Source organism: Cryptomeria japonica, chromosome 6, assembly GCF_030272615.1.
Source record: "Cryptomeria japonica chromosome 6, Sugi_1.0, whole genome shotgun sequence".
In the NCBI taxonomy this organism is placed as follows: Eukaryota; Viridiplantae; Streptophyta; class Pinopsida; order Cupressales; family Cupressaceae; genus Cryptomeria; species Cryptomeria japonica.
In genome coordinates, this window is record NC_081410.1 from 657,629,945 (window position 1) to 657,643,237 (window position 13,293).

Sequence of the window (13,293 nt, forward strand, 5' to 3'; positions counted from 1 at the left end):
TTTGCTAAAATTGTATTGATACAGTGCACATATCCAAGCAAAATGGTTATTATTTATATCTATCACTGGTACCTGATCATTTCTTTTTCATCACACAACAAATATTTCGAAACAATTTAGCATAGTAATTGGTAGCAATTTTGAAACACATTATACATAAAACAAAAATAATCTAAATTTTTAGAAGAGTAATATGTAAAGGTGCAGAGTTATAGTATGGAAACAAACCATGATGCAAATATAATACTTGATTCCAATTGATGCATTCCTTTAGGAATGCAATACAGAAATGACTCCTTGAAATAGGACCAATTTTTACAATTGCACTGTATACTGAATAATCCTCAATTGACATGTACAATATCCTTTACTTTGAACAATATAATTTAGCGATAAAGAGAAACAAGAAAGAAACTACATTCAGTTGATCCAATCACACATGATATACACTCATTCATCATTATCTGGAAAATTATGATATTGGAAAAAATGAGAGAAACCTGATTTTTATGCATCTGCGAAATGCAGATGGAAAAACAAGTTACAGTATATACAATTGATAACAACTATTTGCTGGCCATATCCAACGCCTATTAAAAGTTCATGAGATGCAGTCAACTACAGATGTGTCCAAAATAAAGAATCTTCTCTCACCAGTTCATTTGAAGAATAATCATGACCAGAGAACAGCTTACATGCTCTGACAAAAAATTAAGGCGTCTGCAAAATTTACATGTAAAGAATTCATTGATAGCCTTGAATTTAATTATAGTCTTTAAGAAATAAACATGCTGTAACAACAGAAGAATAAATTTCAAATTAAAAGCATGCATGTGACTTACTGTATGAAGTATCAAGTAGGCCTCCAAGTGTTTGCTGCAGAAATACCGGATCTTGACGTCAACATCTGGATCAAAACTTGATCTGTAGGTGCTACACACGCAGATAAGCAAGTTTATTCTTTTAGCCTCCATACTAAGTACAACAAAAGCCTTGAAAATTGAATTCCATGTCAAATTGAGAAATATCAGTAAAAAGGGAGGGTATAATACACTACCTGCAACCATGCCACCTGTTAACACTGCTACCTGATCCGAATAAGCATTAAAACCTAGATCCATATTTGGCATTGGACACACAGGTGCTCTGATCATAAGGTTTTGTGCTGGAATTTGTGCACCACAAGGATACTGTGCACCTCCAGATTGCCAAAACATTCCAGGAGTAGCTGAAGAAATTAATCACAAAACAAAACAATAAAAAATAGCAACCATTTACAAATATACTAAGTTCGGTCAACAAAAGAAAATAGAAATTTACAAAAAGTTATCATTAAAAAATACTTAATATTAAATTTATTTTAACAAATACCTTCTTGCATAAAAGATGAGCCTGTACATAAGGTTGTCATGCAACCTCCTGCTTGGTGGATGGATGCCTGATTTTCAGGTCTTGTGCTTCTATCATTATTGACAAGCTTCCATTGGTCCTCTTGAGCAGATTGTTTCTCACATTCAGGTGCACGAGCTGATAATGAATCCAACCAAACACGTTGGACAGGTATTTCAGCCCTAACATATGAGAACTGATTAGATAGTGCTATTGCGGGTGGAGGGGGACGATAAGATTGCTGAGATGCAGACATATTAATATTATTCATTTGCATCTGCTGTGTGAAGGCTGCACCATGCAACCTCTCAAAAGATATTGGAGAATTAAATGATGTAACATTTTGTCCAGGATGTATCTGAGATAATGGAATGCCTGAGGAGCTGTGACAAACTGAATCAAGCATAGTTGCATTACTGACAATATGGCTAGGCTGCTGGCTACTAAATACATGAGCTTGAGTATCCTGCTCACATCCACAAAGAAGAATTATATCTCTGATAAAATTGCCACTGAAAATGCAACTCCAATCATATAAATACAAAATCTAATAACCTAAATAAGATATATGCAAAAAGATAAGTTACTTACATTTAAAGGTGCCACATAAGGCTGAGGCAATAATGGCTGGCAGACAAAAGGAGGAGAGGAAGGTGGCGGAGGAGGAGGTGAACTAGGAGGCGGCGGAGGTGGCGATGGAGGTAAGGGTGGAGGAGAAGGAGGTGGATCTTCAGGCAATGGAGGAGAACCTGGAGGCAAAGGAGGACAAGTATTGCTCTGATCTGATAAAGAACAATGAGGAATGTCCTGTGAAATTGGTTGAACCATATAATCTTTGGAGGAACTTGGATCATACTCTGATGTCGGAGAGACATCTTCCATTTCAAGTTCCCCGTCAACGTCCTCCAAAATGTGCCGATGTCTATCAATGGGATCAGTAGAACTCTTGGTTTGATCTTCTTGGGCCTCAGCGGGTTCAACTGACAAATCATCATCACTCTTCTTCCAGTCACTTGCACATGGTTCCTCTTCATCTTCAAAGACATTTGACATAGAGAAGCCTGCCAAGTGAAAATTTGCATTGCTGCAGAAACAAAACAATAGTCATTATACTCTTTTTGTGGATGAATTGATGAAAATTTGAAGGATAAACCTAGCTAAATTTACCTGCCATACTCATCAAGATTGCCTTCTATTTCCCTCATTGGGTCATCCACAGCCCGCTCTACTCGTGGGCGTCTTGGTAAAATGCCACCAGCTCTATCATCATTTGAAGATCCAATATCATTCATGTATTGACGCAGAATAGATTCAGGAAGAATTTTGCGTTCCAACCAGATTCTTAAAACCTGAGAAGAAAAATTATTACATCAGTGTACAGAAATCACGAAAACTTATAAGGAATGATACATATTACAGACTAACTCTGACAAAAAGAGCAATTTACTTTAAGGCATTGACGACGATTTTCCCGTGCAGCACCTTCTGTTGGAGCAGCTGCAGCTAACAACCGTGGGAGAGCACCTTGCACAGCAGGAATATATGAAGATCCAGCAATACCTACATATAAAATAGCATGAAAACATTGTGGGTCGACATAATTCAATAAACCTGACCTGAATTTTTTACCTACAGAACATTATCACTGTATAAGTCTTCAAAACATTTATCTCTAAATTTCATAAGGAAACAAGCATCAATAAAAGCCATTACCCTTCTGGCTGTGCGAACATTGTGTAATTGAATCTACTAGAAAGAACAGATCAATTCTCCGATGGAAACTCGATTCATTTTCCAGCCTCTGAACAAGAAGTTCTACAATCTGCACAGACCACCAACCACCGCATCAGAATATTTAAAGGCTAAAAGGCTGTTACAGTTTTACATAATGGTTAAACAAGACAATTACTAATCTCATAGTTTCTCTGAAAGGAAATACAACACTATAGGTCAGACCAGTTTCTCAAAATGCAAGATATACAGAAAGGGGGAAATGAAGCATCGATATCACTACTCATTTTCTGTGCAAATATGATTTGCAAACCCACAATATAACTCACAATTTCAATCCAAAAAACATGCAACCTAAACATCATGACCAATTTCACACGATGTTTCTCATTTGTGTGCATATCTCATGATGAATACATGTAACATGCACATAACACACACATGCACAAATGCACACACATTGATTCATATAACCATAGATAGGCTGAAAAACATTTTGTTATGGAAATTTTATTCAATTGAACAAGAATTTCATTAAATAGTTCTGTATTATCAAATGTGTATAACATTCAGTAGATGAGGAACTCAACAAACAATATATCATTACATCACTACCATCGAAAGATTCCAACTATTATTCCAACAGAAAACCGCATCTGAAGTAACTAAACAAACTACTGAGTTACGAAACTGGTGTTCATAAGACATCAAGCTTACCTCAGTGGCAATGCAATACTTAGCACAATCAATGGCATGGCGAGTTGCTCGTCCAATACTTTCCTTTGTTCTTGATAATGTTTCAAGCATTCCTTCAAAAGTGTCCCTGGCAACAGCTGCTTCTGTGTCTCCACTAAGCATTCCTCCAACAGATTTCTGTTCAGAGCTAATTTTACCCTCTTCACTTGATCTCAGATTCATTGTATCTGTTAAACCCCACTGATCAACATTTCCTCGAGGGCTTCCAGATTCCACACCAGCAAAGGCATTCTTAGCATCCTCGTGTGGCACACTGGCAGAATGTAATTGAAGAGGTGAACAGCGATGTGAACTAGTTTCTCGGATTGGTGAAGGGCTTGACATAAAAACAGGAATAGAATTCACAGTTTCTTCATTTGCAACAAACTGTGGCATAGTTGCAGATCGTGCCTGATCTCTCTTAGCCTGTGCAGCAGCTATAAGATGCTTCATAGATGTAGATGAGAGAGCAATGTCAGAGTCCTTTGACATTGTTTTGAGTTTAAGTTCCCTTGCAGAATCATGCCTGTAGCATAAGCCAAAAAGATATGTAAAATAATCTAAACAGAAAGAAACATTAATGCATATGTAAACTTAAGGATGAAATAAGACTTACGTGTCTCTAAGTTTGCTTCCTTTCTCTAGATGCAACTCTGCAGAATATGAAACACGCTCAGACTTGACCATTAGAGGACCATTTATTTTCAAGTTAGATTTTGAAGATGCTACCATCCTATCTACTGCAGGTTCAACCACACTTCTTGAAGGGGAAGTTTGTTCATTCTTGCGCACAGCCAAGTGCTTAGGTAAATGCCCTTGACTATGTTTATCTGATCCAAAAGGCACTTGATTATGTTTATCTAATCCAGAAGACACTTGATTATGTTTATCTGATCCTGATGGCCCTTGATCTTTCCTCAAACCTCCACCATTTTTCTTTCCTGGAGTTACACAAGACCTTTTTACCTTGATGCTCTTAGATTTGTTCTCATGTTCATCAGCATCAACCCTTACTGCACCATGAACCTTAATTGGAGATTGGTGAGGTGAATTACCTCTTCTTAAAATAATCTCTGATCCATCTTGCTTCTTTGGAGAAGGTAGCTTTGATGCAATCATGCCATTGTGCTTCCATTCATCCTTTTTATGAGATGACAAAGACAATCTATCTGAAATTTTGGGCTGCACATTCAAATCACCATTCTCCAGTGTCTGCCATTTACCCCTCTGGATAGGAGTCATTAAATCTTCAAACTTTGAATTCACCTGCTTCTTCTCTAAGCAGTTAGAAGGTTCTGACAGTAAGCTTCCATAAGATTGATGCAGATCTGGAAACATCACAGATTTCTTCACTACAGTACCAGTTACTTCTACTGGAAATGAAGAGTGGCTTCTTTTCATACAATCCTCATTTCCATGCACTAACTTCCTTTCACTATCAAAGCATTCCGTAAATGGTTTTTCATGTGAAGAAATTCCCCATGCATCTTCCTGTCCATCTGAACCATTTGTCATGTTCGAGGCAGTAGCAGCTTCTGCAACACATGCTGACATAGCTTCCTGAGCTCGATGACGCCGTTTAGAGGGAGGCAAGGCAGCTTCATCACCTGGTAAGCTGCTTCTCAAACGATACTTATCAGCCTTTGGTGGCAGACACATAGCCTTCCCAAGCACAAATGAGGACTTCTCACCATGTGATGAATTTGCTTCAATTTGAGGACTACTAGAGCCCATTCTATCATTAGACTTGAATGGCATATGATGTGAGTACAAATCATTATCCACTATAGCATTTTTCCCAGCATTGTTGATGGTACTTGATATGTTTTCTGTATTTAAGCCTTCTGTCATTACAGCAATTTCATCTTCCGAATGAGATCTTGCTCTTTTTAGCAAATGAAGAGTTTCATCAAGCTTAAGTTTATGCTTTCTCCCTTTAAGAAGTTGTGTCCTTTTCTTCCGATGATCTGTCCCTGATAGTAATTCAAACACATTTTCCTCTTCTGTGAGAACATTCATTTTTTCCTGGTTAACATTTAGCACTGATGTCCCAGGATTATGTTTCTTTAGAAGGTTCCGTTTCTTCTTCAAAATGGAATTATGTTGTAAGACACCATCTGTCACTTCTTTCTCACCCTCTTCTGTACTTACAAATGGAAAATGAGTGGGCTTTTTATCATTAAGAATTGGGCTGGCATTAATGTCTTCAAAATCCTGCTCTTCTTTGGCATTATCATTTATGCCTGAAAATTGACTGTTCCCTTCAGTGTCATCATAATTAAAATATTCAAAATTGTTGGCAAGTATATTTGTTACCATTTTTCTCTCTTCTAGATGATCACTTTGAGTTGCCAAATGAGCATCTCGGAATTCTTGTGGAGTGATTTTTCCTTTCTGCTCAAACTGATGTTCAGTCATAGAGCACCCCAAAGTGGGTGCTTTATCTGGAGAGGACGTACCATTTTCTTTAAGCAGAGGGCAAGTGACAGCCATTTTCTCTTTATGATCGTATACATAACTTTCACTTTCCAATGTTCTCCTGAAACCACTTTTTACTTTCTTAATCTCTGACTCACCTATTGCAGATGCTGGACAAGAAAGATCATTCTTTGCATGGTACTCAGCATGACTTGTAGCCTTCTCTTCCCTCAAATATGACCTCATATGATTTGTTTTAGGTGTAGCAACAGAGTTTTGCATTTTAACACCCATTGTTAACTCACTGAAAATTTTCTCCTCTTTCTTATCAGAGGGTTTTATGAGGGATGCATCTTTTTCCTTACTCTCACCTGCACCCATATTTACTCGTTTCTTTTGGCCATCTACTTGTCTATGTACTTCTGTATATAGGTCATTTTTCTTTACTGTTGTCTCACGATGTTTTTGAATGCGATCATTAATTTGAACTTTCAACACTTCCTCTAATTCATGAGTTGGAGCATGCATTTTTAAATCTTTAAATGACATCTTTTCTGCAGAATCATTTGAACTGTCAATGCATGTTCTAGCCTTCATTTTATGAATCTCTGGGGTTACATCCCTCTTTTCTGTTTCTAAATCATCATATTCTTCACAAATTTCCTCCACTGCTCGAGTAAAGTCAGATGCAGTTCTTCCATAACATTTAGCTGTCAATTTATTTTTCAAATCTAAGGTGAATGTCTGGATATCAGTTGGAAAACAGAAGCCACTGCAAGAAACAATAACGCGTTATATAGAAAATGATATTTAGAACAACAAAGCAGAAATAATCTTATATATATAGAAAATACTCTTTTGTATATATATATATATATATATACAAAATAATATTTACAACAACAAAGCGGAAATAGTTTGGATAATAGAAGCCTGCTAACATTTAAATGAACAATGCTCTTATTTTGCAGGAACATAAAAAAATTTCAATTAACACATTTCAAAGAGAAAATGGAAATTAGCAAACAAATGCAATGTAGAAATAGTTTGTAACCTTTAAATAATAGGCAAACACTCACATTTAAATGAGAAATGCACAACCCTAAATTGCCTTGCATCATTAGTAAACAAGATACAAGATAAACACCCAACAACTTGTTAGATTATCCCTTCAAACACCAAACAGAATCTAAATGCTAAAGTGAAGAACAATGATATTCACCATAATTTTGGGATAAATATAATAGCCTCAAGCACCTATACTATCTGAGTGGAAAAATTTAAAAACAATTGCCACCACAATCATCTAATAATTTGTTCCTAAAACCTTGAAGAAACAGAGAATCTTGAACATAACTTACCAGTGAGAGGCATAAACAACCATCCAGCAAAGACACATAAACAAGATAACTCAAAAGGTTCCAGGTAGCAGGAGTTTGAGAAAACTTGATTGCATTGAAAACATTCAAAAGTAAAAAGATGACCACGACCATTCTCTCTTAATTGAGCAACAAAGAAAGGTCACAATGCAATATTACAATAAAATATTGCAGAATCATCACCTTGGGTGCAAACTTGTCACATGAGATGTCCCCAACGTGAAAAGGTTTCTGGCTAATCTTGTTTAACCATTGTAGGGCATAATGAAAGAATACCTCTTAAGCAATAGCTAAGGATTCTACAGCAGCACTCCTTAATATCCCAAATTCCAATTTACCAGTGTTCATTCCAAAGGAAAAAAGTCCCTTAACCATAAAATCTTCTCAAGCTGTGAAGAAAAACGTGTAAAATCACATACCAAAATATGGCATTAATAAAGATATCTATTGATGCAACTAAGCAAAAAAAAATTCCAGAGCTTTACACTAGGTCAAAAATTGTCAGTGGCATCCCATGTGCATATTCACCCGTTAATATTATATCTTTTCCAGTTTGATTTTATATAAAAAGTGGATTGTTCTAATTAAAGAGCTATCAGACAAAGCACAGTGTCACCAGCTATTCTGATATTTTTTGACTGGGTGCTTCTGTAATTAACATGTGAGAATCTTTAAAATCCAACAGTGATATATAACACAGGGTTTTAAAGACTCTCACATGGTGATCCCACTCAAAGTTTCTAACATGGTGATTCATGAAGCAGCATGACACTACAAAATATTAAACTACCGCGTAAGCCTCAACTGTTTTGATGTTATCAAGGATGGTTGGGATGGGAAAGCTTTAAAATATCTTTTCCCTCCTGATTCAGAGGCCTTTTTGCCTTGTCATTGTGATATTCAGTTTCATCGTATAAAATTAAAATAAATAAATTTGAAACAACCATCATATGTCAATCAATGTGTTATAATGAACATAATCCATGATAGTAGTTTCCATGCCCGCAAAAAAGGCATAACAGAACATAATAATTTTCCAATAAATGACTCAATGTTTTCTTTGTATTTCAAAAAAAATTAAAATGAAGTAACACTTACATTTCCTTTGTGCCAAAAAAATACACAAAAACTTTCCTTGGATCATGCGTCTGGCCCCAATCTTCTGGTTTACTTATCTGTCACAACAATACATCAATGAGACCAAATAGAAGAAGAAATCAATGAATCAATACGAATGCAAAAAAATAATATATACTTTTTAAACAGATAATTAAGAAGCAGGTTTTAAACAAGCTACTGTTATGCGCAGGCCCTTTTCAACCAGAGTCCAAAAAAAATCACTCTAGATATATCATACCCTAAAATCTAAATCACCCCCAACTTTTCCTAATTTTCTACATACAAAGCACACCCTCCTGTCAACTTATATTAAACAAAACCAATTCATCCAATAAAATAATACAGGTACAAAAACGATATACAGGAAGAAATTAAATATATCAAAAAGGTCAAGCCTCATAATTTGCAACCAGAATCAATGTGAAACTGATCCCAACATATTGTAAAACCTATTAGACCCCAATACATCTCTTCCTCAGTTGCCTAAATTGTATCATGTGCAACCAGAATAGAAATGTTTTCCCTATCCACAAGCCTCATCAGCACATCATTTTCAAGTCAACCCAAATTTGAATCAAACTAAACATAAGAAAAACAAAAATCTAAAATGATGCAAAAAAAAACCCATTACTTAAAACATTATAACCTAAAATCAAAAATACCTAAACTTTACCCTATCTAAATCAAAGTGAACACAGCATTTTCCACTAAAACCTACAAATAAAACAACTTCATCAATAAGATGGCCCAACCTTATCTAACTTCCAAAAATCTCTCCTACATTTTATGAAGCTTCCACCAATCTGTCCTACATTTCTAAGAAACTTCCACCAATCTCGTTACTCTATTATTTTAAGTCTGGTTATCTTTCACTCAACCAAACCATCTCAGTGAGACTACCAAATAGGAGAATCCAATTAACCACTAAAGATTATAAGAAAGCAGATCGCCTAAGTTATAAGGAAGTTTCAAAATTCCAAAAGGAAAAAAGTGGTCATACCTTATAAACACGGATGAACATACAAAAGTGATCACACCTTATTAACACAGATGAACATACAAAAGTGGTCGCGCCTTGTAAACAAAGGTGAACATTCAAAAATTATAGCACCTTATATACACAGGTAAACATACAACAAAGGTCACACCTTATTAGCACCCATAGGCTTACAAAAAAGTATCACACCATATAAACATGAGTGAAATTGCAAAACAGTCACACATTATAAACACTGATAAATTTACAAGAAGGATCCCACCTACTAGACACAAGAGAAGCACAAACAGTTAGTATAAACACATTGCATTCCCCATCAAACTAAAAATATAAGAACCTATAAACCTAAATTGCACCGTTCATGCTACCTAAACCATGCCTTCTAATCAGCATATCTATCACTCAATAAAACCACCTCGAACAAGCACAAAACCCCAATAAATCAAAATAGGCGCAATTAAGTTGTCATGAGCCAGCAGATGGTCTAAACTACAAATAAAAACTGAATGTCCTTCCAATAAGTTAGCAGGCCATCTATGATAAAGACTCCGGAAAATCAAACAATAAGCAATTACAATGCAGCACTAGCATATCATTTTCAATCAGAACGCACAATTTCTTAAAATCTGAAATTTTCCCTATTGTATCTCCAAGTCTCCTATGAGGTGCATGTGCTCTTCCAAAATTATTAAGGGCCAATTCAATTTTCAAACTAGACACATTTGCTATTGAGTTTCATAAATTTGGTCTAAATTTCTAAAAACACACGCTAGTACCGCAAATACCCACAGCCATAGTCGTTGTAAAATTAGACAGATATATTAAATTGTCAGAAGAGAATAAACAAAAAACTGACCCAGCAAACATAATAATCAAAAACCCTAAACTTGAAAGTTAAAGCCATACTAAACGATCGTACATTGTCAAAAAGAACTACAAACATACAACCACAAATACCAACGTACACAGGCTTTATAACACAATCAAATTAAGACAGACGACTTATCAAATCGTTAAAAAAAAGGTAGCAAAATCAATGAAATAGCCAATGTATTGATCCGATAACCTAAGCTTAAACCTATAGCACACTATTGGTGATTATTAAAAATTCATTCAACCACACAATTTCATGCTAGTGCCACTGATACTCGCATCCACAGCCATTACAACAGAGTCAAAATTAGACAGATGGCATCAAATTGCAAGAGAAAAATAAATCTCCATCAAAGCCAATATACTGAGACGAAACCCTAAGCTCAAAGCCATAAAAACAATTGCGCATTATATGATGAAACCTACAAACACGTAATTTGACACTAGTACCAAAAATACTCGCCCCGGCGGCCATATAACATTATACGGATGACATCGATTTGTCAAAAGGGCATACCAAACCGAAACCCTAAGCTTAAAACCACGAAACAATTGAGCATTACTAAAAAACGTACAAATACATGATTTCATGAAGCAAATCGATCGTGGGTCGACTAAAACGGAGCAGGGAATTTACCTTCAAAGAAACCGGAGCTCATTACTTCCCCACACCAAATTTAGCCAAACAAAAAGATATAACGAGAAAATAAATTTAAAATTAAAAAACTCAAAAACAAATTACATTAAAAAGAAAAGGGAAATATTATTGGCTTACAAACCTTGGCGGGCCATGCGGGAAAACCCTTGACCTTCGCCAGCACAAGATCACCCAGACTCCATTTCTGGCAGGCGGATGCTTTGCCTGCACGCCTTTTAGCCGGTGCCATGTCATAGAAACCCTCAATAATGTTAAAAAGTTCAATATCCCCTGCTATTTTCGAAAAAACCCTAACCTGCTTATCAAATATAGTATCCAATCCTCTTCCTCTGAAATTCCCATGTCACCAAACTAAAACATCCCTGTCAATACTTCCACAACAAAATTGCTTGCGCACTGAAATTATTATCCACCCCGCTCTTTATGTATTCCTTCAATTTAGCTTGTAATTATCCAACTGCAATAACATCTCTGTTCTGTTTGGTTTGGTCTGCTCAAAACAGCAGAGCGAAAATGGCGTGTATTTTATGTTGCGCGTAGTAGGGGCAGGATTCGACCCTTGTATCTTTCGGTAATAATAATAATAATAAGTAATGTAAAGAATTTGATTGATAGGAATGGAAGATTGTGAAATAATTTATTATGTTTTAGCGTCCGCTCTCACGCCCTTCTATCTCTTCATTTATTTATATATAGAGCACGTTGGGCAAAGAAGAAATTTTAAAACGGCAAAAAATAGAATGAGAAAGATACGGGTGCGCTTACGTGGAAGCTTTTTAACGTTTGAACGTCATTAATTAATATAATAATAAAAATATTTTGAGGTTTTGGAGTTTGGTGTTGTCACCGAATGGTCCAAACTAGGTAATGATTTATTTATGAAAATTTTAAAACCATCCCATGCCGACTAGGTAAAACTTTATTTGTCAACAAATTTAACATAAATTTTATCTTAAAAGTTATCCACATAGATAAATCCATGTTGTTAAATGTGTTTTGTAATTTGTTTTTATATTTTATATTTTATGTGTGATTTTGGGGTTATCAGCCATTTATGTACAAAATATGATACATTGTATTTTTACCTACCCTTTCATTTTAAATTTCATCTAAATGGCCTCCATTAAACTATATTGATATTATTTCTAACGTAGATGTGTCTCGCTAGGATGTAGAAGTGATACGTTAGCAAATAGAACACATTTCTCTCTTGGTCTCATAGATTCCACTCTATAGCTTATTATAGTCAAATGGCAAAGGTTTCCTTGTTAGTCATGTTTGCATCTCATACTATTGGTTGCCATGCAATTCTTGTCATAAACAACTCGCCCATTTCCTTTAGTCTAAATGAGGCAATAGGAAAGGGATTTGTATATCCTCTCGATCTCGCTATATTCAACCTAAGGACAAGGATGTATTGGGTATTGTTGACTTGTATATTCAATTAACTGGTCTCATAGCAAAATGGATTGGGATCAACTCTCAATAGTATACTCGTGGAAGATTCTAATTAGATACCATGTTGTCACAACCATACTAAGGCTTTTTGGTCTATAGTTGGATAAAAAGTTGTTATTTTGACACTATTATATAAAATGCATTCATTAACTTAGTTTATGAACATTTAGAGGGCCTAGCAATTGGTTTCTCCCTTATGGAAGAGCGTGATCAATCTCTTCATCATGGGTTTTTTCCCAACTCCTGTATCTCATGGAATCTTCTTATCTAAATGGACAATTGACTATTAGCTATCATTAAATAATATCATTGTACAAAACTCTTTAAACAAAAGGAATTCAAATACTCAAAGATATATTAAACCTTCATAATTTCACATGGAAAAACTCAGTAAGTTGTGGAATCCTTTTTAGGTTGGCTACCTAAAAATCAACGATCTTCATCTATTAGGACTTGGCATACCATTCATCTTGTAAATTGTAATTTAATTATGTAGATGGTAAATAATGTATAATTTTCAAACATGTTAGAGCATA

At 35.4% G+C, this 13,293-nt stretch overlaps 1 protein-coding gene across 9 annotated transcripts in view; it reads right to left on the reverse strand.

The window, feature by feature from the left end:
- The window catches only part of LOC131033169 (uncharacterized), a 34,030-nt gene extending 22,065 nt beyond the window's left edge, over nt 1-11,965 (reverse strand). For 5 of the 9 annotated variants that reach the window (XR_009103571.2, XR_009103572.2, XR_009103568.2 and 2 more), the window contains exons 1-12: nt 11,421-11,964; nt 8,751-8,827; nt 4,472-7,045; nt 3,838-4,381; nt 3,103-3,211; nt 2,837-2,949; nt 2,557-2,738; nt 1,981-2,473; nt 1,372-1,855; nt 1,058-1,228; nt 843-933; nt 655-720 (exon numbers count right to left, since the gene is read on the reverse strand). Coding sequence is in view for 4 of the 9 variants with exons in the window: in XM_057964311.2 (XP_057820294.2) it covers nt 854-933; nt 1,058-1,228; nt 1,372-1,855; nt 1,981-2,473; nt 2,557-2,738; nt 2,837-2,949; nt 3,103-3,211; nt 3,838-4,381; nt 4,472-7,045; nt 8,751-8,827; nt 11,421-11,528 (4,935 nt within the window). In the remaining 5 variants the exon portion in view is untranslated. Of the gene's footprint in view, nt 1-460; nt 721-842; nt 934-1,057; nt 1,229-1,371; nt 1,856-1,980; nt 2,474-2,556; nt 2,739-2,836; nt 2,950-3,102; nt 3,212-3,837; nt 4,382-4,471; nt 7,046-7,835; nt 8,042-8,750; nt 8,828-11,420 lie in introns of those variants that run through there. The other 4 variants (XM_057964314.2, XM_057964313.2, XM_057964312.2 and 1 more) reach the window with 4 other exon arrangements.
- Nucleotides 11,966-13,293: the final 1,328 nt, after the last annotated feature.